Raw genomic sequence first — 27,842 nt, 5'->3', positions numbered from 1 at the left:
TATTTTATGATACATATTTTTGGTTAGAATATGTGGTACTAGAATGTTCATTGTTAGATTTCGTGTCACCCGTCCAACCAGTCAGAATCAATGTTTCACTATTTCATACAGTAACCTCTGTCATCACAGTTGAATTTCCTAATATTTTCTTTTTTTTTTTTGCTGCTGTTTCAGATTAAATTTATTATTGTCTCCAGTTCCTCCTTCTTAATGTGGTGTCAGACAAATTGCAAAGCACCCTATTAAAAGGAACTGTTATTTCCATTATGCAAACAGAGTAAAAAACATTCGCCAAAGTTGCTTCATTCTGGCAACATTGTTCCTATTATCTATTCCATTGAAAACAGAGAATATAACATAGAATAAAATGATTTATTAGTACTCACATGAGCAAGGTTATCAAACAACGACCACCTCAGAGTCATGCTTTACCATAATCATTAACAATGATTATGTTCTGAAAAAGTTTAGATTCAAGAAAATTACATATAAATATAACCTTTAAGTATAAATATAAGATCCTTTGCAATACCAACCACTTCCAGTTTACCAAAAAAGACTTTTATTAGATTTCTTGATGCAAGAACTGAGGAAAATGAGGAAAAACACAGAATCATTGATCACATGTGACAAGATATTTTCTAGCATTAGAGTCATTGCTGTGACAAATGTACAGTTATGAAACTGAAAGCTTGTTAAACTTGATGATGTCAACTTGAAACTTACGGGAAAATGTTAACTTCACCCTTCCAAAAAAGAACTGCAGTATATTGAAGTACAACTGCAGTACAAAGCATAACTGCAGTATATAATTAAAGGATTAGTCCACTTTCAAATAAAATTTTCCTGATAATTTACTCACCCCCATATCATCCAAGCTGTTCATGTCCTTCTTTCGTCAGTCGAAAAGAAATTAAGGATTTTGATGAAAACATTCCAGGATCATTCTCCTTATAGTGGACTTCAATGGCCTCCAGATGGTTGAAGGTCAAAATTACAGTTTCAGTGCAGCTTCAAAGGGTAAAAAAAGACATTTCGGTCATTTTCGGAAAAAATACAACTGTATATGCTTTATAAACACAAATTATCGTCTTGCACGTGCTTCTGCTTTCCGTATTCTTCAAAACGCTTACGCTGTATGTCCTACACCTTCCCTATTCAACTTACAGAAAGAACGCGGAGCCAGTTTTGTTTTTTTCCGTAAGTTGAATAGGGAAGAATACGGAAAGTGGAAGCATGTGCAAGGCGATAATTTGTGTTATAAAGCATATACAGTTGTATTTTTTTCGAAAAAGACCGAAATGTCTTTTTTTAGATAAGACCCTTATTCCTCGCCTAGCATTGTTTAAAGCTCTTTGAAGCTGCACTGAAACTGTAATTTTGACCTCCAACCGTTTGGGCTCCATTGAAGAAGTCCACTATAAGGAGAATAATCCTGGAATGTTTTCATCAAAAACCTTAATTTCTTTTCGAGTGAAGAAAGAAGCACATTGACATCTTGGATGACATGGGGGTGAGTAAATTTTATTTGAAAGTGGACTAATCCTTTAAGCACAAACATAGATTTGCAGTATAATGAAGTATAATCACAGTACAACTGCAGTACATTTAAGTTCAACAGTAACTATATTGCAATATCGCAGTTTTTCCTTGTCCAAAAAACTGCAGTTTTCTATATGTAAAACTGCAGTAATCTTTGAAAGGCCGTCTGTCTGTTATTTCATGACTTTGCAGTTCACCACAAAATATTAAGCCCACCGATGTGCTGTTTGCCATGTCCAGTCCCAAATCTGATTTACAATCATCTCAAATTAAGGCATCATTTAATAAAAGTTTGTCCATTACACTATGAGCTTCTAGACTGTCTGACCAATGCCTGTCAACCACAGTAGTTGTGCCTCAGTCTCACGCTACATGTCACGCTGCAGGAATGACTGCACTTCCACTTAAATTTTAATTAAACAGTCACAGGATGCAAATTCCAATATTACTCAAACAGTGAAGTATTTCATATGTTTACCCTATAAATAAACAAGACATTGCAAATGCACATATTACTCTAAACACTTGAATTCAGGTCACTGGATGTGACCTTTCAATATAAACTATTTTTTTTAAACCAATCCTGAGCTCTTCCATCAATTAGAACTGATTCGCAGAACTTAGTGAGTTCATCATTGCAGCCTCCTAATAGTCAGAGCTTAAAGTCACCATGGAACACCAAAGTCACTCAGAATTGACAATTCTTGTTTTTTATTTAATGGAATATTATTGTTTATCATAAATGATTTATCTGTGCACATCAATTTTTTGTAATATTTGTGTGCCATCTTTAATGAAAATAACTTCCCTCTTGCTCTCAATGGACAATCACAACTTCCATTTATGCCTACTTTAACCAGTGATCACAGAGTGATTGAATGCATAATCACAGAGTATAATGACCAGTAAGAAATGCCATATTACTGCTATTGTGACAGCTTCTAAAACCTTTGCACTTTGAATAGATCATTTTATTTGTCACATGTGAACATGGACAGCAGAGGCCATTAGACAGCAGCCTTTTCTTATAGGCAAAAAGCCATGTCTTATTAAGCAACAGAGGTTCATAAAACTCTTTGCTGTAGCCAAAAATGATCTCATCTGCCATTGTTTTCCACTGAAGGACAATATTGTTTGTTATTCTTTACCTCCCACTACACATGACCGAATTAACAGAGTTGCTAAATGTTTTAGAACTGACAAATTATCCACCATCTCCTTATGTATGCTTGAAAAGGAAATGTTTGAAAAGAAGATTCATACTTATTTGGGATATTGGTCAATTAAGCAAGATCATTTTCGCTGCAGGTGGTCCATCAAGGCCTCTTATGAGGGAAGAATGGGGCCACCACCTACAAATATTTTGTCCACGAAATATTGTTTACTAGAAGGAGTCCCTCAGGTTTTTTCCAAAGTGGTGAATTTGTTCCCTCATGATGAACTGAAGTCAGAGAGGCACATGAACAAGCCAATACCAGAACTGTGGTTACAAATCTTCCTCAGTTGGTATGATGTTCTTTGTCATAGTTACTTAACATTGAATCTTCCCCACAAGATGGCACACATAAGTGGAACATCTGACTGAAAGAAGGGGGGGGGGGGGGTAGCTATCCTTTAAATACATATAAAATACTATAAAATTTATTTCACTTCACAGCATCAAATTTAAATTAAATTAAATTAGGCTAGCTTTTATATTAAACTGAAAATACACAACAACTCCAAGTGACTGATAGTTAAACACAATTTTTGAATAAAGTAACTAATCTTAATTCACCTGCACAGCACAGTGTAAAAGAAAAACAGTGTAATGACTAAATAACCTAATGAGTAGCAAAAACTACAAGCAGACGACTAGCGTTTGTCAGTTCTTCAGTATACGTGCTTGGATTTGGATTATCTGCATGAAACCGGTACCCGGAAAACCATATATGGTTATAAGGTGCGCGTTACAATGGATGCCCAGCCAGTGACAAAACCCCAAAGTTAAGAAAGGGGCGGACGCGTGACTCATGACGAGTCTACTCTGTGGCTGGCAGCGCCAGAGTTCTCACACTATAAAAACGGGCGACTAGTGGAGGATTTGATTAACAAACACTCCTCTGAGGGATTAATTGGATTAAATATATGGACTTTTTGCTATCACAAACGATGGAAAGCAAGTTTGTAATATGTTCGGCACTTTTTCTTGCCTGGCTTACTCTCGTAAACGGATCCCCAGGTAAGAAATCTGTATTTTAGGGATGCTTATTTTAAAAACTGTGAACGAATTCAATTATAAACCGTTTACTTATAGTATGGCAGTATGTAGTATAGTAATGTACAGTACAGTATAGTAGGCTATATCTGTGAACTTCAGATATGTAGTCTTGTTGTATCTCTAGAGGTTGGGTTGTAATGAAACCAGAGAAAGCTAACGTTACATGATGTGTTTTATACCTTATTGTTCTGACTAACGTTAATGTCGTCTGTTTCATTTAGCATCAGTGCAAATGGGCGAGCTTACCAAAGCAAAAAATGTGTCGTGGTCATCATACAATTTCAAAACAATCCTATCATGGGGACCTAAACCTGTCAATTACGCATATACAGTTGAATTCTCAAGGCAAGTAACTACACAAATATCTTATTTAAACAGCATGACTTTGCTTTGGCCTTTGTCTGTATTGTTCATAACATTATTTTGTCATCAACATTCAACACAAAAATAATATAAATGTGTACACATGATTGAAACCCCTATACACATGTGATCTAACCAACATGTTTCTTTCTCTGCAGAGCTGGTAGGGACAAACAGAGAAACCCTCACTGCATCAGGAGCACTGAGACCGAGTGCGACCTGACCAATGAATTGGACGTAAAGGGGGTTTATACTGCTGAAGTGCTCTCAGAGTCCCTGCACGGGATGACTTCTGACCATGTGGAGCCTCCATACACCAGATCAAAGCAGTTCTGCCCTTATAACGACAGTGAGTTTCCAACCATGCATTCTCAACGCGCATACTAGAATAATCCAAAATATTACTTTATAAATATTGATTTAAAGCAGTTTTACTAATTTCGATCTGTTTCTGTAGCTTTAATTGGAAGACCTGAGTTCAAGTTGACAACGAGTGAGGACAAAAAGATTGTGCTGATCATACAGGACCCCATCACAGCTCTGCACAAAAATGGCAGATCTCTGAACATCCGAGACATCTTTAAAAAAAATCTCAAGTACAGGATTGTGTACAACAAGGCTGGAAGCACGGGAAAAGTGAGTGTCAGCATGTTTACCAGCCAAAGATACTACTAGAGACTATATGCTGTGCGTTTCTTATTTAAAAGCCCTCTGACTTTGCAATTCTCACGTTCTTTTGTTTGTCTACAGAAAACAATAACTGTTGATGAGAGCAGAGCAGAGTTCAGTAGGCTAGATGAGGATCAGAGTTACTGCTTCAGCGTGGCTGCATATATCCCTTCCCGTAAAGGAGACAAGATGTTCGGAGAGTTGAGCCTCCCCAAGTGCTCGCCACAGGAGCACAAGACTCTGATTGAGGGTAAGTTTTAAAAAAAACTTAACAATTTTGCCTTTTTTTTTTTTTTTTTTTCTATTTTCGGGTATGTTGCATTCATTTGAGAGACCGAGGTGACAAAGGAGTATCCAAGTATTCCAAATGATTCAAGTTTTGCTCAATGGTTTATTTGTCTAGAATTCCAGTGTTATGGAAAACAGGAAGGTTGTTAAGCATGAAGAGGCCAGATCAGGGTTAGCTAACCGAGTAGAGGAGGGAGGATGACAAACTCTGACATTACTCAGAAACTGACCAGGCAATGACAGCTGCGCTCAATTGACTCCTTCCAGCTGTGTGGGAACCTCTGTTTCTGCACCTGTAGTTTTCAAACTTAAAATATATCACTATCTATCGTTTTAAAAACATTTTATAAAGTCATAGAATTGAAAGTTTCTTTGAAAATGGTATGTTTTATTTCCGAACCAATGAAACTACCAAGAATACAACTAGTTGATTTCTATGAACTTGGCATATTTAAAAAAAAAATACATTTTTAAAAGGGTTTTTTTCTATTACGTGGGCACTTATTTATCATTGACCTTTTATACAAACTAGCCAGAACCATTAAATGAGCTGGATTTGAGTAACAACTGTGCAGTAACTTAAATTCAGTGTCAGATCCTTTTCTATTACATTCTACATGATGCATGTGCACTGCTCTTTCCTATACTACTTTATCAAATGCTGTTTTTAAATCATACTATAATTAAAACAAATGATTGATTCTGTTGTAGTAATACGATAAAATAAAATTCCTCTTTTCTTTTCCGTAGAGTATGGACTGGCTGTGATTGGTGGAGGAGCGCTTATTATACTGGCTTTTGTAATTGCTGTAATCGTTCTGATTGTGGTGTGCTGTAAACGAGCACAAAGACCAAAAATGTTGGCCAAGGAAACCTTAGTCTAGACTCTGACATAGAAGAATCAATTTCTGCTGATGGAGCTGAGAACGGGGCGCACAGCTGGACTGTAACCGTTTTTGCTGAGGGACTGGTGTGTGCGTAGCACACCTGCAGTGCAGCACTGGACTGGTTTCTATGAAACAGTAACACTACACGATATGTTAAACATATCGGACCTTTCCTTTTATTTTATTTTTTATGGATAAATAGAACAGTGTATTTGTTTATTAAAAGCCTTATTTATTATTTTCTAAAAATATATTTCATTAGCTGCTGTGTGTATAGAGTTTTATATCTAGATTGAAAGTATTTAATGAGGATAATTTTTTTTTTTTTTTAAATGTAAATGATACTTCTTGGAACTTCAAATAAATTTTACTTGTCATAATTTTTTTTTTTATTATTATTTCTTGGAAGGTAGCAAAACAACTTCAGGGTTTAGTGCCATCACTGACTTATGTGTAATGAATTATGTAAAAGGAGTTGCACAATGAAAAATGTGGAAGAATGGTGAAGAAAGTGCCCTTTCGAGGCTTCTGCAAATTATGCAACACTATTTGGCAATTAAAAGTAACCGACCCACTCACTGTAGAAGTTTTGCATTCTCGTCTCAGTAGCTCACCCCTGTGTTCAGCTACAGTAAGGATGCACGTCTTGTCTTTTTCTACTGAAAACTTTTACTTGAAACAAACTGAAATGCAAACAATTGTGGATATGTGAATGTCAAAACTAAAAACAACAAAACAAACTTGTGGCAAACAATGTGGAATGAAAATTAATTTCAGGTTTCTTTGCATTTAAATAATCAGATTTATTTGTATGTTTTGTAATTCAGTAAAACATGTCTATAAGGCACTATACACATATATAAATATCCAAACAAATATTAGGTTTCATTATCTCTTAAAATTAATTTCCCAAAAAATAAAATTTAGAAAGCCAGCTCATTACATTTAAATAATACAGTTTCCCAGGTGTTATGATGAACTCATTACTGTACCAGTGGCATGCAACAATATGTTATGGAAAACTCGGTGATAATAACATCCCAGTGACTGTAACATAAATCAAGTACCAACAACAAAAATCAATACTTTTATATTACAAATGCTTGATTCTTAAAAGGATATCAAACCCAGTTTTATTCCTTACAAAAATCTTTTGAGATAATGCAATAACCTCTCCCTGAGAGATATTTATCCACAGAGTTACAATCCTTTCCCTCAGATGAAGAAAAGCAGTTATATTTAACATCTTATAATATAAAGAGTTTAGAATTCCAGAATGATATTGCTTAAGATCCACATTTAGTACGAATAGTCCTCATTCGTGATACGAACAGAGCGAATTTCTGCATGAAACCATTCTTGCAGAAATTTTCACATGCAATAATTTAATTGAGAATAACTGAATGATTTATGCAAGGATTTGCTCATTCATAAGGTCTGATGTTATTATTATGATCCAAACTCGGCCGTTTCCTTTGTGATGGGTTTGAACTCGTAGTTTCCTCTTCCATCCATGTGCAAGTAATACTGTAGAATAGAGAAACAATGAGTTTTAAGACTTCACATCACATTACTTCAAGCTTTCTAATGAATTCTGCCAACTTCATGATAAAAGATAAGATTGTACCTCATGGTGCTTCCATAGTGATTTCCTATGGGAGACTGTGAACAGTGTGATGCCAACCTAAATGAGAAAACAGATGATTCCAGCTGAGCTCAGGGAGACAGATGTTCCCGAAGCAAACTGCTCCCACTGGAGCAACAAATACATTACTGATTTCCTCACTTCTGACACAGAAAACGAGCATGGTGAGGTGACCACTTGTCGGCACACTGCATGAAACTTCTCTCGCTGTATGCTGCATTTGCCCCAAACATTTTTGCATTCATTATGAATAAGAAGCCTACCTTTCGACAGTGGCTGTAGATGAAGTCCTCCACATCAACGCTCACAGCACTGGTGCACTCGTCCAGAATAGCAAACTGGGGCTTGTGATAAAACAGACGAGCCATCTGTGCCAAAAAAAAAAAAGTTCCTCATGAGGTTCCTTACGAATTTGGGCTTTCTGGTACAGGCCATAGTAATATCTGTCTCTGTCTCACCCTAAAGAGAGCAATGTGTCATGTTAAAATGGACAATTCTTTTTTATTATAAATTCCATCTTTCATTAAATCCTCATAATTTTTAATCAAAATAACTTCCCCTCCCTCTTGCAGCAAGACATCAACTCTTCTCTGATGGCGTGTTGGCGGGACAACCTGTCACTCACAAGACATCACAACAATAGCAAACCACAGCCATCCAATCATTTCCTGATGGACAAAATCAAGTCCTGCTCTACATTTTTTCTTGTTTAGAAAGCTGTTTCACTTGGATATACATCACAATAAGGAAGAAGAGACTATCACAACTTCCATTTCATGCTGACTTTTAAAAAATAGGTAACGCAAGGATCAGAGCTTACAGCCATCCTCTGCTTCTCTCCGCCACTGAGGACATCCATCCAGTCCTGCACACTCTCCCAGCTGCCCTCTCGGTCCAGGATATGTCCCAACTGGACATTGTCCAGATATTCCTTCAGCACCTGACCAGAATTACACAATATATAATAATAGCAACGCTATAGTTTACTATTCAAGCGCATTACTTAAAGGAACAGTTCACCCAAAGTCCCTTTAAGACAAGTCATTTCACTCGGCGGCCATCTTTGAAACGCCTTTTGGGCATCCAAGTGCAGCTCCTATCTCTTTGAATGGGGAAAAATTTCGATTAAATTTCATATTTGAAATTGCCAATGAAATCTGACAACAACTGTGTCATAAATTTGGTTTCTAAATTCTTGAATCATGACAAAAAAACAGTATTTTTCTGGCTGCATGCGCAGCTTTAATTCGCGTCTCTTGTGCCTCATTTCGGAGGCACGCATCTGACTGTTTCTATAGAAACCGGAGCTTCTACCAGCCGCTGCAGTGACGCGATGACTTTACCAATCGGCGATTTGCTCTTATTTAGAAGGCGGGACTTATTCCGCCATATTGCACGTTGCAATTTCTCCCATTCAAAACAATACGAGTGACGCGTCTTGTGTTATTCTATAGTCTTTGGTTGACCCAATAATAGTGGTGAGCTAACAGAGCTAGTGCAAGACAAGCATTTGTGGTTAAGAAGTATATCTTTTAGAAAATGACCAATCGTTTCGCTAGATAAGACCCTTATTCCTTGTCTGGGATCGTGAAGAGCCCTCTGAAGCTGCATTTAAACTGCAGTTTGGACCTTCAACCTTGAAGTCCACCATATGGAGAAAAATCCTGCAATGTTTTCCTTAAAAACATTAATTTCTTTTCGACTGAAGAAAGAAAGACAAACATATTGGATGACATGAGGGTGAGTAAATTATCAGGATATTTTTAATTCTGAAGCAAACTAATCCTTTAATATGTAAACAACTGATCAATGCACATACCTAGAGAGCACAACAAATATGGTCAACGGACGTTCAAACGTGCTTGCGTGACGTGCGAGAATAAACCTTATTGATTCTCACACGTCAAGCAACTACATTTTAGCTTCCGTTCTCTGTTTGTGTATTGTTGATCAAAGTTTATATGTGAATAAAAGCCTACAGTAAATTAAATCTGTTCATCATATAAAGCAATCATGTCTCTTTAGAAGCTTTGGATTAAACAGTTTGATTTATATGGATTTCTTTTACTCTCCTTATGAACCCTTTAAAGCAGCAAAGTTTTGGTGGACAAAAAAGATGAACAAAAGTCTTATGGGGTTTGAACAACATGAGGTTGAGTAAATTATGAGAGAATTTTCATTTTTTGGGTGAACTATCCCTTTATTACATAATATCTAATTTTGCCGTGATTATAAAACTCACCCGATCAGATGTTCCTTTCTTTAATTGGTCTTCGTGCGTGTCAGGATAAATCACCTGATCTCTAAGGGAACCCAGTGTCATATATGGCCTCTGAAAAAAAAATAAAAAATACAAACAAATGAACCTGGAAAATATATAGGAGAAAATGTTCACATTTTAACCTGCTGTCATAAAAGACCTGTGTGAAAAGGCCCACCTGAGGAACATAGAAGAGCTTCCCTCTCTCTGGTTTCGTGAGCTTTCCTCCACACAAAGGCCACAGCTGGGGATGCAAAGAGATACAATGTATATGAACAACAACAACAAAAAACTCTAAAGACACATAGTTCTTCTGAAGAACAGATCTAACCTCTCCCAGCACCCTGAAGAGGGAACTCTTCCCACAGCCGTTGGGACCACAGACTAACACATTTGTCCCAGATGACACCTTAATGTAAGGAGGGAAGATGGTAATTACCAAAACCAGATCACAAAACCCTATTTTCCAATCTAAATAACAAATTTAGACTAAGAAAAACATTATTTATGGAGCGCTAACCTCAAAAGACAAGTCGCGGATGAGAATGTCTCCATTGGGCGTCGCTAAAGGTATGTGTTCAAACCTGTGGATGAAAGGATACAGCTCAATTTGAACCACTGATAATATGCTTGTCAGACACGATGTCTACATTTAACAAACTAGAAAAATAACAAACAGGCCTTTGGAACCAAGGATTATATGAACAAATAAATGCTAAGTAGCTAACTATGATGACTAGATTGATGTTTGTTTAGTTTGTACCTAACTTACTTGATAATGTTGTCTGTGATTATGATTTCACCTCTCCCGGGAATAAGAGGGATTTTCTCTACTGCTGCATCTGTAAAAAATAACAATAAATACATATATATAAAACAATTACATTGAATAAAAAAAATGAATGTTAAAAAAGATGATAGCACTTTATTTACCTGTTCCTCATGTACATACTATTATTATAGTAATTACAATAACAAGGTACTAGCCCTGAACCTACCCCTAAACCTAACCTTAACCCATGTAGTTACCTTATATTACCAAGTACTTTCTTAAGTAAGTACACTGTAAGTACACGTAAAATGCTTAAAAAAACAAACAAAACACACAAACCTTTGCTTTGCTGCGTTATCATGGTCCGTTCATATCTGCCTGAATTCAGCTCCTTAAGGACATCCTGAATTTCTGTAATTCTTGCAGTGAACCTAATAAAAGGATTCAGATTCCAGATACTCAAGCAGATTAAAAACAGACAGCAGGCGAGCACTGGCAAATGTAGAGTAAAGGTTGCACAGACTAGTCGACTTCAATGCTCTGCCAAGACTTTGACTAGTCGCTGATTATGGCCTATAGAGGGCGCAACAGGATAAGATATCTTTGAAGTTTTATGCTCGTATCCAACAGTTAATGACAAATAAAGGCATACTCTGACAGCACTCCACGAGATATGTTTAATTATACCATCAGTATGCTCAATATTGATTGGGTGAATGAACGTTTTAAACAGCTTATTGTACATGTAAGTAAATCGCTGTTCTAAACTAAAGCGCTGCTACATAACACGCACACATATACAGCATAGCTTGTGCAGATCACGTGCACACTGAAACGTTCAGTAGAACAGAAATGTATTGTCAATACTGTTCTGTGATTTATCAAGAAAATAGCTTAGAAACTGAAAAGTTCTAGCATATATTTCTTAGTAACTAAAACCCACAGCTTCACTATTACTAGAGAGACGCTGCCAGGTAGAAATAATTCACACACGCAATAAATCTCGCACTAATGCATTCATATAAATGTAATGTTTACTGTGCTACTTTATCTGTATCTGATTTAGAATGAGGAGAAATCTGTGAGAAATATAATGACCCAAAGACAAAAGAACTGATAAAAATAAGTTGTTATGTAGGAGCAATAGCCTTGTGGGCAGCACTGTCACATGCCATATAGCTGTGCACAAGGCAACCCACGTTCGAGTCTCTGCTCAGGGTTCAGGCTTATTTGTTCATTAATGATGTTATCAGTGACTAGTCATTGTCGACTCGACTTAAAGGTGATAAAGAGGATCTTTTCGTCGACTGAGAAACCAAAGACTGTTACTGAGTTTTTGAAATGAGCGCATGCATAAGAACAACCCCCCCTCCTTTCGTGGGAACGCCTCCCAAAACGCGTGCACGAGTATTGGAACACGAGTGTTTACCACCGGAATTCGCTGTGTCGTGTTAGTGGATTCATTGTGTCGGACTCACCGCAGGTAACTCATAATCTGCAGTTGTTACTCCTGTCTCCGGACAAAAACATTGCATGCGGTGCCTGTGGAGTGTGGAAAGTTACTGGAGCGCACAGCCGCGCTCGTCTCTCACAAGGAACGTCATGGCAGTGATTGACAAGCCAGAGGGCCAATCGTTTACGCGATGATCGCGTAAACGATTGGCTGATGTTTTTAAGGCCCTACCTCGTGCACAGATGATGTATCTTAATATTATTCCTTTCTGTGCACCTAATAAATAGTTTTTTATCAGTTAGTAAAGACAGTTTCAAGTAATATTGCAAAAATGTATAAAACAAAACATCCTCTTTAGCACCTTTAAGTCTGAAATTTGAAGTCATTCAACCCCTAGTGTAGAGGTGAAGAATGGCATGAGGAACAAGCAAAGAATGAATGTACTGGAGGCAGAGCACTCACCCGGACAGTCTGGTCATCTCTCTGCCCGCCAGGACGATCCTTCCCAGGGCCTGTGCCAAACTTATTAACATCCGCCCACTCTGGTAGTAGTCCTGCAGCATAAAACAAACACAGAAGAACTTCTATCTTCTGTGCAAACATTTATCTAAGGAAATCCTTACTGATCCAATAAAGCAATTTTTATTCAATCTGGAGAGATCAAAGGTCAGTAATTACAAGCAAAATGTTATCTGAATTTACATACACATCGCCACTGTATAGTTAAAGTGATTTAAACTGGTACCATAAAAAATTTTCAGATACTGCTTTCTGAAATAAAATAATAATAATAAAAATAAAACAGATCAGTCTTACTAAACAGTCACTTTGTCTGTGTTCAATCATACTCACTTCCAGTCGCTCAGCATTTGTGCTGTTCAGATGCCGTTGGTTTGTGAGGTCCAGGAACGGCCGGCTAATAACCAGGTAACCTACCGCCATGGCTATGTCTAGAGAATCATCAGAAAATGTGTTTCCCATAAAAGTTTCTTTAAATTTGTCTTAACAATGATCCATACTAGGGCCTGTCTCTACGTAAGACAACTTTTAAAATCAGCATTGACTTTCATAATGTGACATATTTCCAAGTGAAACATTTCAAAGTAGAATTGATCCAGACCTGAATGTCACTTTTATATACTATATCAATAATTACATTTTGATTGAGGGTTATAAAGACAAATTATTTGAACAAATGAATTGCACACAATAAAACCTGAAACATGCATTAAACAGTAAAAAAGGGCCAAATTTGATCTATGTTGACTTTAAAAATTCAATTTGGATTCTGCTGCCACCTTCAGTAGTAGGCTATATCTGCTTACATTTGGCTATGATGCTGTCCATGACACCCATTGAGAAACGAAAGTGTATGAAGTGATTCAAATGGTCCACCTAAAAAAAAAAAGAGGTCTGATTGAACGATTCACCAACATTGTGTATGAATTAGATAACGGATATCAAAACTATTTTTATTTTCCTCACCAGTTTCTGAAAGGTGGTAATAATGGTTTGCTTTTCTCTCCTGCTGCCGTTGTAAAACGCAATCTCCTCACTGAAACAATATGCAGAAATCATGCATTTTTCTTCATAACATACCTTAGACAAACAGCCAGGCAAAGAGATGGAGGCCCATAGATACCTGTTAGTGATGAGACGAGAGTTGACATATCTGTACTCCCCCTCATACTTTTGCTCTGTTATGGTCATCTTGCCAATTGGCCTGCGCAGTCTCGTCAGGAGAAGACCGGAGAGCACCAGATAGCTCAGCAAACTAGCGGGGCCCTACAGAGGAGCAGGAAGATGTTTCAAACACTGAAAAGTGAGGTGCTGAATTAGCCGGTAAACGGTGTTGGGTAGTGCATTGCTAAGTAAATAATTACTGTAATTTAATTCATTTTCCTTTGAAAAAGTAAAGTAAGGGATTACTCTTAATTTTTCTGTAATTTCAATAAAGTTACTTCTGATGTAATTGCATTAAATACTGTGTAGTACACTATAGAACAATTCTACTTAAAACAATAGTGGATTTAATATCAGATTTTAACATCTAGTGTATGTTTTTATGTAACCTTCTCCCATTAAATACTTTGGTCAATTCAAGAATAATTTATGTAATTTATATTATTTAACTGGATGATTTAAGAGAGCAGTTTCATATCTACCCTTGTATTGTTAAACTCATCACGGTTGATTTAGAAAGTAGCTAATTAGTAATGCAATATTTTTTAGAATGCGAAATTAGTTCAGTAATTAACATTATTGAAGATGTAATTAGTAATTACTTAATTACTAACTTAGCCTACACTGCTAGTAAATTATTTGAAACTGACACTTACAAGAGTCCCAATGGCTGTGTTCAGTTTGAAGATGTAGATTAATATATCTAGTAGAGGCTGAAGGAAAAAGGAAAAGAATCAATAAGTCTCAAACTGAAGACATGTTAAAATATGGTTCAGAATAACCCCAAATTTTTTTTTTTTCTTTTTTTTCTTTAACAGAATGATAGTTGCTCCATGTTACCTTGCTGACATTGGAATATAGATCCACCACACTGTTGCAGAACTTCTCCACATCTTGTGTTATCAGCTGGTCTGGGTTTGCAATGCGGTTATCCAAGTTGCCAATCTTGTAGTATGTGAACCCCCTATTGTAAGATATAGTGTTGTAAAACATACAGCAGTGCTTTTCTAATTAAAACATGCACATAATACTTACTTTTAAAAGTAATGTGTTACAATATTGCGTCACTCTCCCCAAAACGTAACTAATTATGTTACTTAGTTGTTGTTTTTTTTGGTCAAGTAATGCATTATGATACTTTTTGTTACTTTTCTCACCTGGCTGAGGCTCCCTCTCTTCCAGGCCTTGCAGATGTTTTTTTTGTTTTTTTGCAAGTCTTTAACACAGTAATGCATTCAACAACATAGCCTATATAACAGGGATAGGCAGTGTCGGTCCTGGGCTGCATCCGAAAACCTAGACAGCTGGCTTATCGGGCAATGACTTGTAAGGCAGCGTTTTTGCATAAAGGCACCTCACAAAACTGATTTCGGACTGACTTCTGAGGCAGCGTAACAGTTTAATGATCTAAAGCGAAATAGCAAGAACTTTGGTGAGAACTAAACAAAATATTTAATTACTACAGTAGTAATTTCTCACTAGAAATTACATCAAAAGTGGAAAATGTTGGTCAAAAATGTACATTTACACACAAACTGACCAGCAAACGCAACTTTCGGAAGCCATCTTTATTTTTCTAGCACAACTGGAATGCACAGGATTGTGTGATATCAAAGGCAGCGAAGGATGCATCTATGCCGCTTTCAAAAATCGATCAGATTAAGGTATCTCAGGAAACAGGAAGTGAAGCTAACATTGGATTCGGATGCCTTGATGCCTTCCTCACATGTGTCCTCCGAAGGCAGCGTTTTCCAGTTTTTGTACGCAGCCCTGGAGTACCGCTGTCCTGCAGAGTTCAGTTCCAACCCTAAAACACACCTGAACAAGCTAATCAATGTCTTCAGGATTACTAAGGCTACAGGTAAGCCAGTTTTTTTTTAATCAGGGTTGGATCAAAACTCTGCAGGACAGCGGCACTCCAGGACAGACATTGCCCATCACTGCTATATAACAAACACATTCATTTTCTTTTAAAAACTCATTAAAAAAATATTATTTCCTGACCCCCTACAGCTATGTATATGCCATACAAAAGATTTGTTACTTTTGTACTTTTTGTCTGTTCCCGCATACACTACTTCATGGAGCAGAGAGAGAATTTTAATTTACTAGTTTATAAAAAATTAATGAAAAGTAACGTGCATTACTTTTTTAAAAAAGTAACTAAAATATTAATGAGTACATTAATAAAGTAATGTGCTACTTTACTCATTACATCAAAAACTAATCAGATATGTTACCCAAACACTACATTGTTTACATTTCAAAGTAAGAAACTGTGTAAACTGAATTTTAAAAGACATTAATAATTCACTCTATTAGCAAAAACAATTTTAATAGAGTCAACTAAAAATGAATATGAACAGAACAGAAATATGACAACACTGGATTCAATTTAAGCATCATTCACCAGTTGACGAATATAACTTACATCAGGTAGTCATCGTAAAGTTGATTGGTCAGCCTTACTCTGAAACACAGCTTCAGTTCATTGAGTCCCAGCTTTAAGAAGTTATTCACTAGAGATATCTGATGAGTTACACAAAAACATGTTTCTCAAATAAATCTATATGAAATACATACAGTCAAAGGGAAAAAAAGGTACTAAAATATTAAATAATGCATTATTCCCTGTTTATGATATGTTAACTACATTTTAATAACATTTTATAGAACACAAGATTTGTTATGATCCCTCTATTAAAAAATACAAAATTTAATACAGAATGATACATTGGCCTGGTTTCACAGACAGGGTTTAGATTAAGCCAGGATTAGGCCTATAAGTAGCTTTTATAAACATGATTTAGAAAAAAAAACCATTACTGATGTGCATCTTGAGTCAAAACAATGGCACTGACATATCTTAAAATATGTCAGTGCCATTGTTTTGTCTCAAGATGCACATCAGTAATGTTTTTTTTTTTTTTTTACATTTTAGTCTGGGACTAGTCTGTTTTAGTCATTTTAGCCTGGGACTAGGGTTTAGCCTTGTCTGTGACACCAGGGGATTATGTTTTCATATAAATGGCTTGACGACCAACTTGTAAATTGGACACAGTAACTCTGTGTAAAGTTTAGTCTACTTACAAAAGGCATGACTGTGATAAAGTTGACCAAGTATCTTTTGAAAGTAGTTGTCGAGCGTCCAATAATTGCACTGCAAACCACCCACCCACACACACACACACACACACACACACACACACACACACACACATTGAATAGCAGTCATTCTGTGCTTGTAGTCAGTACAAGAAAAACAGGACAGACAGCATTTAAGTGTTCAGGCACGACACCCAGAGGTAACCATGCCACTGAGAAATGCACTGGACTACAAATACAACAAATATAGGAAAAGAAGGAGGAACTTACATAAACATTCATAATCGTGATTCAAGATCAGATAAGATGAATATAACGTACAAAAACCTCCCCTCCTAATGTTGTAAAATGGCATGTGGCAAATGTGATCAAGAATCTAAAATCTTCATACCTCTCAATCATGGTCCCATTATGGATCATCCAGACATCACAGTAGGTTCTGGCCATGAGCATGGCAGCAATCAGAAGCAAATATCCTGACTAGGACAGAAAACAACCAATAATGCAGCTGTAGCCAATATAAAAATGATTTTACATAGACCACACAGCCAGTGGAAATAAATGACATTAAATACATGATAGCAAAAATACTTACCTCTTTGCAAAAGGTCTGTGGCAGCAGGATTTTCATGATATGATAAATGCGCCTGAAAAACACCTTGTCCACCGCAGCCTTGTCTGTCTTTCTATCCTTCTGAAAAGGCCATTGAATCATATTAATCTGCATGCATGATTTTCAACTAGGGGGTCCTGAATGGGCTGTATGTATAATATACTACTACAAACTCCCATCTTCAATTTAGATAAAGAAAACTACGTAGATTTAGACTAAGGAATGCACTTACATCATGGTCCAACAGTAGTTTTGATGATCTTTTCTCTCTATAAATGAACACGTGGGTAAAGCATGAGAAATCAACAAGACTTAGAATAAATCATATTGCGTTTCGATGAAACTCATTCCCAGACGCATGTTAAATGAATAAATGAATGTGTCCGGTGTCAATGATATTTCAATGTCGAAGAGGTTATATCGGACACAGGTTAAATAAATGGCAACAGGCATAAGAAGTTCTTACCCATTGGTCTCCGAAGACAGTCTTTGTTTTAATACGTACACGGCGAACACCAAAGCACCTGCGATGGAGAAATTGCCGGCTGTCAGATGCTTACTAACAGCCGCCATGTTTTATGAAATCAATAAGGAAGCGACGGCGGGCCACGACGGACCCACGCAGAGGATTTCCTCCAGTTTTTTTCAAAGCACGACGGTTAACCGGGAGCTTCTATAGGTCTACACATGCCTAAGAGCACACAAACACACATACGTACACTTTCTATAGAAATATCACACACACTGATGTATACACACGTAGTGAAACGTTCAGCCGAAAGGTGTCGGCAGAGTCACGTCATTCAAAGGTGCAGAGTTATTCCTTTTTGCTACATTTTTGCTACGTACGGTTTTTTTCTTCTTTTGCTTGGGTTTCCAGTTATAATGCAATCTAGCTCTCGGTGCCCAAGTCTCAGCGTATTTATTAAATCATATTGGTAATTTATTTTTATCAGAAAGTCCCAAATTTTATGCTTTTACTTTTTTTTTTTTTTTAAGAAATATAGTGTTGTTTTATATTGTACATTTAGGTGTTTTATTTATTCTTCAGCCCTTTTTCTTTTCTTTTTACTTTGTTCATTTGTAATTTCGCTTCAGCTTTGCATTAACTGTTGTCTTATACTATGAATTAGAACCATACTAATATTATTTAAATAGGTAAATATGTTGACATTGTTGACTTAATACGTAATGTTTAAAAATTGTCATTTTTGAATTGTTAAGCTTTGAAACCTTAAAAAAAAAAATAATTAAAAAACTCTTTTAGATTTTTTTTTCCAGCTATATGCTGGAAAGAATGCTGGACCTGCATATAACCCTAATTTTATGTCTATCCTAAATTTAACTATTTATTATCATTGTACACTTCCATCTACATCATTCAGAGTAGCACATGTAATTTTGATGAGGAAAACAAGCGGATTGTTCAGAGCACTCCGCCAGCCAATAGGAAGTTTCCTTTGAGGTCACGTGAGTAAGTTTTGAGTCAGTCCCTCAGTAAGTTTTTCTCTCGTCAGTTGTGATGTGAACAGCGGTGCGTCGGCGAGCGTCTCATTTGAGCCTATTTTATGATTTTACAAAGGATTTACCTTCATAATTCTGCAGTATGATGTTCCTCATAAACTATTCAAGTAAGTACCACTCGTCTGAGACGCTTTAAACACAGCAACTAACTATTAAAGATTTATAAATGTAAAGTGCTTAGCTAGCAGCGCTAAAGTGTAACGTTAAATCAGCTATGAAGAGGAGAAACAGTTACAGTATTGAGAGGAATTAGCTATTAAATTCGGTTTGACGAATTATTTGTTCTATCTTAACAGTCGGAAAATTAAATACCTAAATTAAATAAAGGAATTTAATAATACATAAGTGATTTGATGCTGTTTTCATGATCTGTTAAGGAGCCAAACTGGTCAAACCAAAACAACATTTAATTCTGAAAATAAATCATAGCTGGTCATACTCCACCTAATGTCAGTGTTTTTTCCTCTGTCCATTTCCTCTCATATCACTGAACACAGGCGAGAGGGTTAGTTTTGAATGACAGGTGTCAAGCCCCTATTAAATGATAAAGATCGGTGCATTACTTGCATTCTGCAGCAGACGTGCGTCACGTGTAGACAAAAGCAGTCACGTAATCACAGTGATCCAGAAAACATTCAGCAATAAAAATTACATGTCAATGGATGATGCATTCGTAGATAATGGGTCAGGTAGTCTGAGGTCTTGTTTCTCGATCATCACAATGATAATGAACAGCTTGAGTTGAGAGCACTTTTGGTGCTGCGGAAACTGGTTTTAAATTGAACGTTCCTGTTTGCTTAGAAAAGCAATTTTGATGCATTTATAATATGGCAAGATGTTAATTACCTTTTTCAGTATGTAAATTAAGAACAATGTTTATTATTTTTTTAATTTATTTTACTATTATCCAAACTAAATGAAAATACTCTTAACTCCCAAAATCCATCTGGAGCAACCAAATTTGAGGTGTGCCGTACAAGGCAAAATTTAGTATGGATCACCCTTGTGGGATTTGAACCTACAACCCTCACTTACCAGTCCAGGAGCCTCATTTTTAAAAATGTACATCAGATTTGATTCTAAATTCCATGTATTTTATCCTATATAAAAAGTAATTGGGATTTATAAAGGCAGAAACTGACACAGAAATATTCTTGTTTATATGCCAAATAAAGATCATGTGTACAAACTTTTTTATGCGCTCATATACAAGTAATTAAATTAATCCAATATAGCATAAGATAAATAGGCAATCACAACATGCATTCATATAATTATATGTAAAAATGTGCAACATTTTAACTGCTTTGTGAAAATGACATCACCAAAATGAATTTATTTATAACACTAATAGTCAAAAGTTTGGAATACATACAGTACATGCGTACATATACATATATATATTATTTATGAATTTTCAGCAGTTATTACTTCTGTTAGTGTGTCACTGTTTCCACAAAAATATTAAGCAGCAAACACTGTTTTCAATATTGATAACAATAATAAATGTTTCTTAATAAAGAGATATTTCTGGGCATTCTGTTCTTGGAGTTGATGAACTTGTACACATTGCACTTGAATTGAAGATGTAATGTGATTTACAAATAGGGATACAGTTTTGGGCATGCATTTTATAAATGCGTACATTTTATAAAACATTTCGGCCATAAGTTCACACTTAAGATCATTGTACATGTTTATAAATGAGGCTCCTGGTCTCATTTGTATGCTTACTTTAGCTGTTTATGATCATCAGCTTTTTCTCCCACAGTGCCCTCAGCTCTCGACTGGCAGGAGGGCGCTTGGATCTGCGGCTGAGGCGGCTCAGTAACGGCAGAAGCGGCTGCTGGAATGTTCCGTCAGGGCAGCAACAGTGGGAATAAGCGCTTGGCAAGCGGTGCTCGTCTCTCCCAGCCCAACATCCCTGTGTCCCTGTCTCCCGGGTCCAACAAAACGCAAGAAATGGGCCGCAGCTCTAAGACAAACCCCCTCAATGCTATGGGCCTGGACCATACCATCACCGGCCCAGGAGGGGACCCTGACTACATCATGCAGCTGGTCAATGATGTTCGCAAGTTTTCTGATGTGCTGCTGAGCCTAAAGGAGGCTTTTCACTCCAAAGGTGAGGTTCTACTTAACCCTTGCTACTTCAGATGCTTCCAAAAGTGTTTTGGTGCGTTACAGTCATGGTTAATCATGTGGTATCGCTGTTTATGACTGATCATCTTCTTTTAAATGTGCATATGGGTCGGTCGTGTCAGCCCACGCTGATGTGGAAGTTTTGTAAGCTGTGTTAGTGTTCCTCATTCCCATCACTGGAGGAGTGCCACGTTTGTCAGGATGCCACGGGTAAACTCCTGGCCATCCTGCTGAGAGTGTTGCTTTTCTGCTGCACAAGGCATCTCTGAAATTTGCCTCCTTGTGGTAACCCAACAACCACCCTCTTGAATAGATATGACTGCACATGACACACAGAGTCTGTTGTTGGTTATCCCTGTTTGCTTTTTCAAGGTACAGTACTTTATGGGAAACTATGAGTTCCTGTTCTGCATTATTGGAAACAGCTAACAAGATTATGTTCCTGATTCTTCCTTTTAGAGAAAAGTTGCTTGCTATGATGAAAGAATGAAAAGCCTTTATTATATAGTCATCCACAGTAAATAAATACAGCATTTATGACAGAGCTGTAGGGTATAGATAGTGACTGGCCAATTATGGTTTGTGGTCTATACACATTTAAATACTTTCCCATCTAAGAATAGCCAAACCGTCCCACCCCCAGTAGGGAATATGATGCTTTTTTATTCTTTGCAAAAAGCATTTCACCACTTAAAATGGTGGTCACTGGCAAAACAAGTATGACAACTATTAGTTTTGCTATTTCTGCCAAAGTATGTTTATGTACACTCAAGATTTCAGTCATAGTTCATTCAATAATTAATCTTTTTAAAAAGCCTTTTAAACAGTTTAGTCCCATTATTCTAATTGTTCCAGTCTGTTTTTTGCAATGTTGGACTAACAAACCTACACTACCATTCAAACGTTTGGGGTTAGTAGGAATTTCTTTATTTTATTCAGCAAGGATTTGTTAAATCAAAGTAAATACATTTATAATGTTACTTATAACTACTATACAGTTTTATATTGCAAATAAATGTTGTTCTTTTGAACTATGAAAAAAAAGTATCACGGTTTCCACGAAAAAATATTATCAACATTGATAATAGTAAGGAATGTTTCTTGGGTTTCCACAAAAAATATTCTCAACACTGATAATAGTAAGGAATGTTTCTTGAGCAGCAAATCAGCATATTAGAATGATTTCCGAAGGATCGTGTGACACTGAAGATGGGAGTAATGAGGCTGAAAATTATTCACAGAAATAAATGACATTTTAATAGAAAATAGTTATTTTTAAATTGTAATAACTTTTCACAATTTTACTGTTTTGACTGTATCTTTGATCATATAAATGCAGCATTGTGAGCATAAGAGACTTCTTTCAAAAACATGAAAAATTCTTACCGACCCCAAACTTTTGAATGGTAGTGTAGATAAAATGATTGTAGCTGGTCTTCATACAGCATGTACACGTTAATCAGACTCTAGTTTGCCTTGGCATTGTGTGCATTCTAAAAAAGGTGGAGGTGATGCAGCACAACACATATTTTAATCCTTCAAATGCTTGATTATGCTTCGTGTTACATATACAAGGACAGACAGATGAACAGTAGCCCGACATCACATAATCCTACTTTAGTTTGTAACTGTAAAGATGCTTTGACAATATGACACAAAATAAAATTCATACAATTTTTATTAGCATATAATTTTATTAGCATACTTTTGTATTGCCAAAACATTACAGGAAGTGGGTTGAGGTGAAAAAAACATTCTCAAAAGAGGCTTTTGTACCACTGAATTATAACTTCAGTACTTTATTTTACAAGTGTGGCAGCTGCTGACTACGAAAACTTAACACAAATACCAGCAAAACATATGGATTGAATGATCTCAATAATCCAGATAAAGCTTTGGTACATATTTGCTGAATATGAGCAGATAAATCTCTTTCTCTTTCTCTTTCTCTTTCAGTGCAGTCTGCCTATAAAAAAAGAATTCTACCTGCTTTTATTTTAAATGATAAACTGTTTGTTTGAGTACTGATGAGTGAGATACTTCACACCACCCTTTGTCAAGCAGCCCAGTGACACTTCCCACAAGCACATGCTTTTGACCTCCCCACTCTCCCACTGCCCTGTTCTCTCTCAGCAGAGGAGATGCTCACTGACCCTCTAAATGTATGGATTCAGCCTATCTGCGCAGAGATTGCTCATCACACAGCTCTCCTCACCTCCCTGACTGTTATTTTACACTAGCTATGATCTACAAGTCAGCCAGGAGGAACGCTACAGGAACTCATCTGCGTGCTTGTTTGCTCTTCAGTCTGAATGCACGTCACGTTGAGTGTCTCCTCTAGACTTTTGTAGACTTAACGCGTCACTTTAGACCAAAAAAAAATGAGTGGTTTGTAAAGTGTTTATCAGAAAACTGCAGTCGTAGTGCTTTTTTCATCAGTGTTTATGTTGGCTCATCACTTTGATCTGGCGCGACCAAACTCTTCTCGTCGGTGATTCCTCCTCCGACATGAAGCCCCCTCCTCCTGCATACCCCACATTCCTTCAGAACAAATGTTCACTTGTTCCTTCGATTGACTGTTGTTAGGTGTGCGACACATGAAAAATGACTCTTCCTTGCTGAAATTTCAGAGTTTTCAAGGGCACTTTTTCACTCCGTTTTTGTTGTTTGACTATCTGGCAGCCGGGGAATTTTTAAAAAAAGTTGTCGTAGTCAAATTTTTTTCTCAGTTGAATGGTTTTCTATGTTCCTTCTTTTTGATTGACATCTTTCCCATGAAACTCTCCGATGCTGTGCATATCCTGTGAGAAATGTCACTTTTTTTGTTGTTTCTCTTGTCAAAACAAACCTGAGAGCTAAGCCTAGCGTGAATTTCTTTTGAATCAAACATTTAGATGTTTTTAGTGTAATGTTGAACTCCCGTGACAGTTGGACATTCAGAAGGGTGGGGTGTTTTTACTGGAAGGGCTAAATATCAAATGATTCCCTCTGTGATTTTAAAGAAGCACGTTCGGAGCGAACGGAGTGTATTGTGGCCTGTCGACGCTCATCATGTGGGTAGCTGAAAGAATGTGCTTTTCTGTTTTGAAGAGTTTCTCTTAAGTGCTCTGAGTTTGAAAAATGCTGTGATAATAGCCAGGAGGTTTAATCCAGTTCACATTTATTTGTAGAGCACTTTTCACAATACATATGGTTTCAAAGCAGCTTCACAGAAAATGCATGTTTCTACTTTACAAATCTGTTATCAGAGGTGGCTGTGTCAGTAATGTTCATATGTCAAAAATGTACAGTTCAAAAGATAATACAAATCATACAAATGTAGACTGATTTAGTGTAGTTCACAGTTCAGATAACAGCACTAAGTGTTTGTCTTTTTTATAAACACGCGGAGTTGCCAGATGTCAAGAGAATAAAAAATTGGGGCTTTTCTCTTCAATTGTTTAGGGATGCAATGATATGAAAATTTTGGCCGACAGCCGATAATCCTTTATATTTGAAAGCCGATAACCGATATATTGGCCGAAAATCTAAATGCAACTTTTTTTTTAATTTAATTTTTGAGAGCCTCACCAAGTCTCACCATTAAAAGCCATGTCCCAAGCACACAATTATAACTATGTTATATTATATCATTATAACTTCATGTAGCCGATATGACAGATTTGCACTGCTGTATTTAAACTACTGTACTAAACTGTATTTTCTTTTTTGAAGTGACTCCAATCATATCAAGCATTTCAGCTTCAATTATAGTGAACAGTGCGCATCTGAAGTGTCTCAGCTGAAGGAAATAATCCATTATTTATCGGCTTTAATTTATCGGACAAATTTTCTTATTGGGCCGATATCGATAATATTAAAAATGAACATATATCAGCCAATACCAATATGGTGGCCGATATATCATGCATCCCTAAAAATGATACATTTTCTGCCCAGTATTTTACTTAATCTTCTCATTCTGGCAACCATGTTCACATGCTCTCTCTGCATTGCAATAAAGTGCTGATGATCTGACAACACAGACGAACATGTATGCTGGAGTTGTGAAATTCTGCTTGAATTAAAGTGTCATACAGCCAGTCTGTGTACCTTCAGGAGGCTGCTTGTGCGATTCGCTGCTAGTATATCACGCGAGCACATGTTCTCTTTGATGAACTGTAATAAATCTAATCATGGTTCTTGACCATTTTATTTGCGATCATGGTTGGTGAATAAATGCGCTCCGTGCAAACTCTGTGCTACAATACAAAGTAAAAATTTTACATAATTTGGAATTAATATTAGGAATTTCACTTTTTCACGTTTTAGCTTTTGAGAGAATCTTTTTAATGTTTTACCAGTTTTCATAAAGTAAAACAATGTGAAAGATGAAAATGGCTAAAAGCACAAAAGACAAGTATCGTTCTTTGTGGTCTGATTGTACGAATTTGCATTTGCGGAGCTATCTGCGTCTGTTGTTTGTCTCATTTGCAAGCAAATTGCTTCTCATAAAATATCTAATATGAAGACAAATTACAAAGCCCTTACCAAAACCACTGCTAGAAGTCATTATTAATGGTAAGTATTGTTCAGTTTACTCTTATCAATACAATTGTAATCAATATTTTTTTGTATTGATTTCCCGTGCTATCATATCAAGCTATCAGAGTTGGTTAAATGAAGTCCATGTTCCACTTAAAGACATATTAAGCTGAGTTCAGACTGCACGATTTTCAAAGTAGTCGGGTCACTGATCTTTTCACACTGCATGACTATCTTGGCCAGCATTCAGTCGCTGCTGTGTTCAAACTGCACTATGGATCGGCTACATAAGGTTTCACACTGCATGGCTTTACAATAGGAAGAATCGCCGACAACTCTGTCTGGCACGCAAACTGTTTCACAACCAAACACACGCGAGATGTGACAAGGAAACCACGCGATATCACGCATGCAAGACCGGAGTTATTATTATTATTATTATTATTATTAAAAACGGCAGCCCGCAAGAAGCTTGCAATACGAATTGCCTGTGCGCTGTTTTGCAGCGAAAACAAGAAAAAGAAAAGAAGAATATGGAGGAGGAAATGTTTGGGGAGACTGTTGATTGTGTGTTCTGCAACGAGAGTTGTAGGTAAATTAATAACTTTTCAATGTGCTGCTGTTGCGGATGGTCAAGCAAATGTTTGTGCTTTGTTTCTGTTTGATATAATTGTAATGTTTATCTGAAACGAAGCCATGCTTGCTGATATTGTGGTCTGTAACTCCTCCCCGAACTCCCCGCTGCTCTGTATCTTGCTCTCTCATTGGCTGTCTATCATCGCCGATGTAGTTTTCAGTCAGAACACTTTTCACACAGCAGGATTTTGAATCGCCGTCAGGTCCAGATATTTAGCATGCCAAATATCTCACGGGTGTCGGCAACTCGTCTGCGATTCTCTCAGATCGCTTTTGTTCATTCACACTGCGTGATTGTCACTCGTGTGAACGAGCACCGATTTGCCTGTGATTTCGGGCATTTGTCGGTGATTTCTCAAAACCTGTCGGCGAGCCAAAATCGGGGCTAAAATCGTGCAGTCTGAACTCTGCTTTAGGTGAAGTGTAGGATATTGCCATGCAGCCCTGAATCTAGGTTTAAAAATATCTAGTTAGTCATCTGAGATTATCCCCATTTTTATCCCTCTATTATTTTTGTGTATTTATTTGGGAATCTACCCGATTTGCTTTCTGAGAATTGTGAATAGCTTAAAAAGCTGCAGTCCATAATGAAAAGGTTCAATTTTATGAGACTCTCTCAACCCTTAAGCGTGGGAACTTGGAAGGATCTGAGTCCACGCAGAACCAAGCAAAATGATCTTTAGTTTAAAATTAGCTCAGGTTTTTCCTCTTTTCTTAGACTTGGTTAAAAAATAGTCTTCCAACAGAGTTATTTTGCTCCAGTCGTAAAGCTCTTATTATGGCTTACAAAGATTGTATGCTTTGGCCACGTACACACTGCAAAGATTTGGGCATGACAACCACATTTAAACGGGGGAGTACTATCACTGGTACATTGAGCAGGTCTCTCTAGACTGTAATGAATGGGTTTCCCCGAGACCACAGGCCTGGTGAGCATTGGAAAAATACAGATATTCTCCATTTAATTTTATCTAATCAAAAAAACTTTTTTTGGGAACCTCTCTGATTGGTTGATCTTACATTGGGTCCAGGCAGGTCGTAATTACTCACAACGAGAGAGCACTTCTCCTAATCATTTTTGTTTTAAGATTGTATGAGTTTGCTCTGCATGGACAAACCGATTTCAAAAACTCTGCAGTACCCTAGTTTTAAATTTAAACAGCCAGTCATATGCCGGGTTCATTTGGTTTTTTCATTTCCAACTTTTATTTCCAAGTTCCTCAGACACCTGCACTCACCCTTACACCTGCAGTCTGATAGATGTAAAACAAATGAGGGGTTCAGGCATAAAAGAGTATTTTCTTTTAGCTGGGCCTAGTCGACAAATTGTTTGCGTGAATGCACCAGCCTGTTGGAGGTCTTGGTATGGAGGCCCCTTTGGCATATTGTAGTGGTGGTAATCTGGGGATATGGACAAAACCCTTCAAATTGAAAAAGTGAAAAAAAGACACCCCACCCTCGTGTTACGAGATTGCTTCG

The 27,842-nt window shown here is 36.9% G+C and overlaps 3 protein-coding genes across 6 annotated transcripts in view; 2 read left to right on the top strand and 1 right to left on the bottom strand.

Moving 5' to 3' along the window:
• The first annotated feature begins 3,612 nt into the window (after positions 1 to 3,612).
• f3b (coagulation factor IIIb) lies at positions 3,613 to 8,435 on the top strand. 2 transcript variants are annotated; one of them, XM_067362461.1, is made up of 6 exons: positions 3,613 to 3,763; positions 4,024 to 4,147; positions 4,324 to 4,514; positions 4,623 to 4,801; positions 4,916 to 5,084; positions 8,227 to 8,435. In XM_067362461.1, exons 1-6 carry the CDS (start codon positions 3,670 to 3,672, stop codon positions 8,295 to 8,297), a joined length of 828 nt encoding a protein of 275 aa, XP_067218562.1. In that variant the 5' UTR covers positions 3,613 to 3,669; the 3' UTR covers positions 8,298 to 8,435. The 2 variants fall into 2 exon arrangements, with proteins under 2 accessions (XP_067218562.1, XP_067218561.1); XM_067362460.1 differs by lacking the exon at positions 8,227 to 8,435 and adding an exon at positions 5,873 to 6,351.
• Positions 6,803 to 18,349, bottom strand: abcd3b (ATP-binding cassette, sub-family D (ALD), member 3b). 2 transcript variants are annotated; one of them, XM_067362459.1, is made up of 23 exons: positions 18,007 to 18,348; positions 17,773 to 17,809; positions 17,523 to 17,621; positions 17,319 to 17,407; positions 16,913 to 16,982; positions 16,254 to 16,351; positions 14,663 to 14,786; positions 14,479 to 14,535; positions 13,782 to 13,924; positions 13,625 to 13,694; positions 13,465 to 13,534; positions 12,992 to 13,089; positions 12,602 to 12,693; positions 11,026 to 11,117; positions 10,687 to 10,756; positions 10,435 to 10,498; positions 10,246 to 10,323; positions 10,093 to 10,158; positions 9,897 to 9,986; positions 8,475 to 8,594; positions 7,918 to 8,022; positions 7,637 to 7,693; positions 6,803 to 7,536 (listed from the first exon to the last, which is right to left on the bottom strand). In XM_067362459.1, the coding sequence occupies exons 1-23, from the start codon at positions 18,111 to 18,113 to the stop codon at positions 7,459 to 7,461; spliced, it is 1,974 nt and encodes a 657-aa protein (XP_067218560.1). In that variant the 5' UTR covers positions 18,114 to 18,348; the 3' UTR covers positions 6,803 to 7,458. The 2 variants fall into 2 exon arrangements, with proteins under 2 accessions (XP_067218560.1, XP_067218559.1); XM_067362458.1 differs by having other exon boundaries at positions 10,093 to 10,323; positions 18,007 to 18,349.
• Positions 18,350 to 19,023: 674 nt separating this feature from the next.
• The window catches only part of arhgap29b (Rho GTPase activating protein 29b), a 35,217-nt gene continuing 26,398 nt past the window's right edge, over positions 19,024 to 27,842 (top strand). For both annotated transcript variants that reach the window (XM_067362455.1, XM_067362454.1), the window contains exons 1-2: positions 19,024 to 19,171; positions 20,836 to 21,186. In XM_067362455.1, coding sequence (XP_067218556.1) covers positions 20,916 to 21,186 — 271 coding nt within the window. In that variant the 5' untranslated portion in view covers positions 19,024 to 19,171; positions 20,836 to 20,915. The remainder of the gene's footprint in view (positions 19,172 to 20,835; positions 21,187 to 27,842) is intronic.

This window comes from Chanodichthys erythropterus, chromosome 16 (genome assembly GCF_024489055.1).
Source record: "Chanodichthys erythropterus isolate Z2021 chromosome 16, ASM2448905v1, whole genome shotgun sequence".
Classification (NCBI taxonomy): Eukaryota; Metazoa; Chordata; class Actinopteri; order Cypriniformes; family Xenocyprididae; genus Chanodichthys; species Chanodichthys erythropterus.
Note: the sequence above shows the minus strand (reverse complement) of the source record. Positions and strands in the feature narration are given on the sequence as shown.

Excerpts from the sequence above, each read along its gene's own strand:
- f3b (XM_067362460.1), top strand. The coding sequence starts at position 3,670 with ATGGACTTTTTGCTATCACAAACGATGGAAAGCAAGTTTGTAATATGT. Across the intron at positions 4,515-4,622 it reads GTTCTGCCCTTATAACGACA|CTTTAATTGGAAGACCTGAG; the intron begins GTGAGTTTCCAA and ends CTGTTTCTGTAG. Across the intron at positions 5,085-5,872 it reads GCACAAGACTCTGATTGAGG|AGTATGGACTGGCTGTGATT; the intron begins GTAAGTTTTAAA and ends TCTTTTCCGTAG.
- abcd3b (XM_067362458.1), bottom strand. The coding sequence starts at position 18,113 with ATGGCGGCTGTTAGTAAGCATCTGACAGCCGGCAATTTCTCCATCGCA. Across the intron at positions 13,695-13,781 it reads TCTCGTCTCATCACTAACAG|TGAGGAGATTGCGTTTTACA; the intron begins GTATCTATGGGC and ends ATATTGTTTCAG. Across the intron at positions 13,535-13,624 it reads TTACCACCTTTCAGAAACTG|GTGGACCATTTGAATCACTT; the intron begins GTGAGGAAAATA and ends TTTTTTTTTTAG.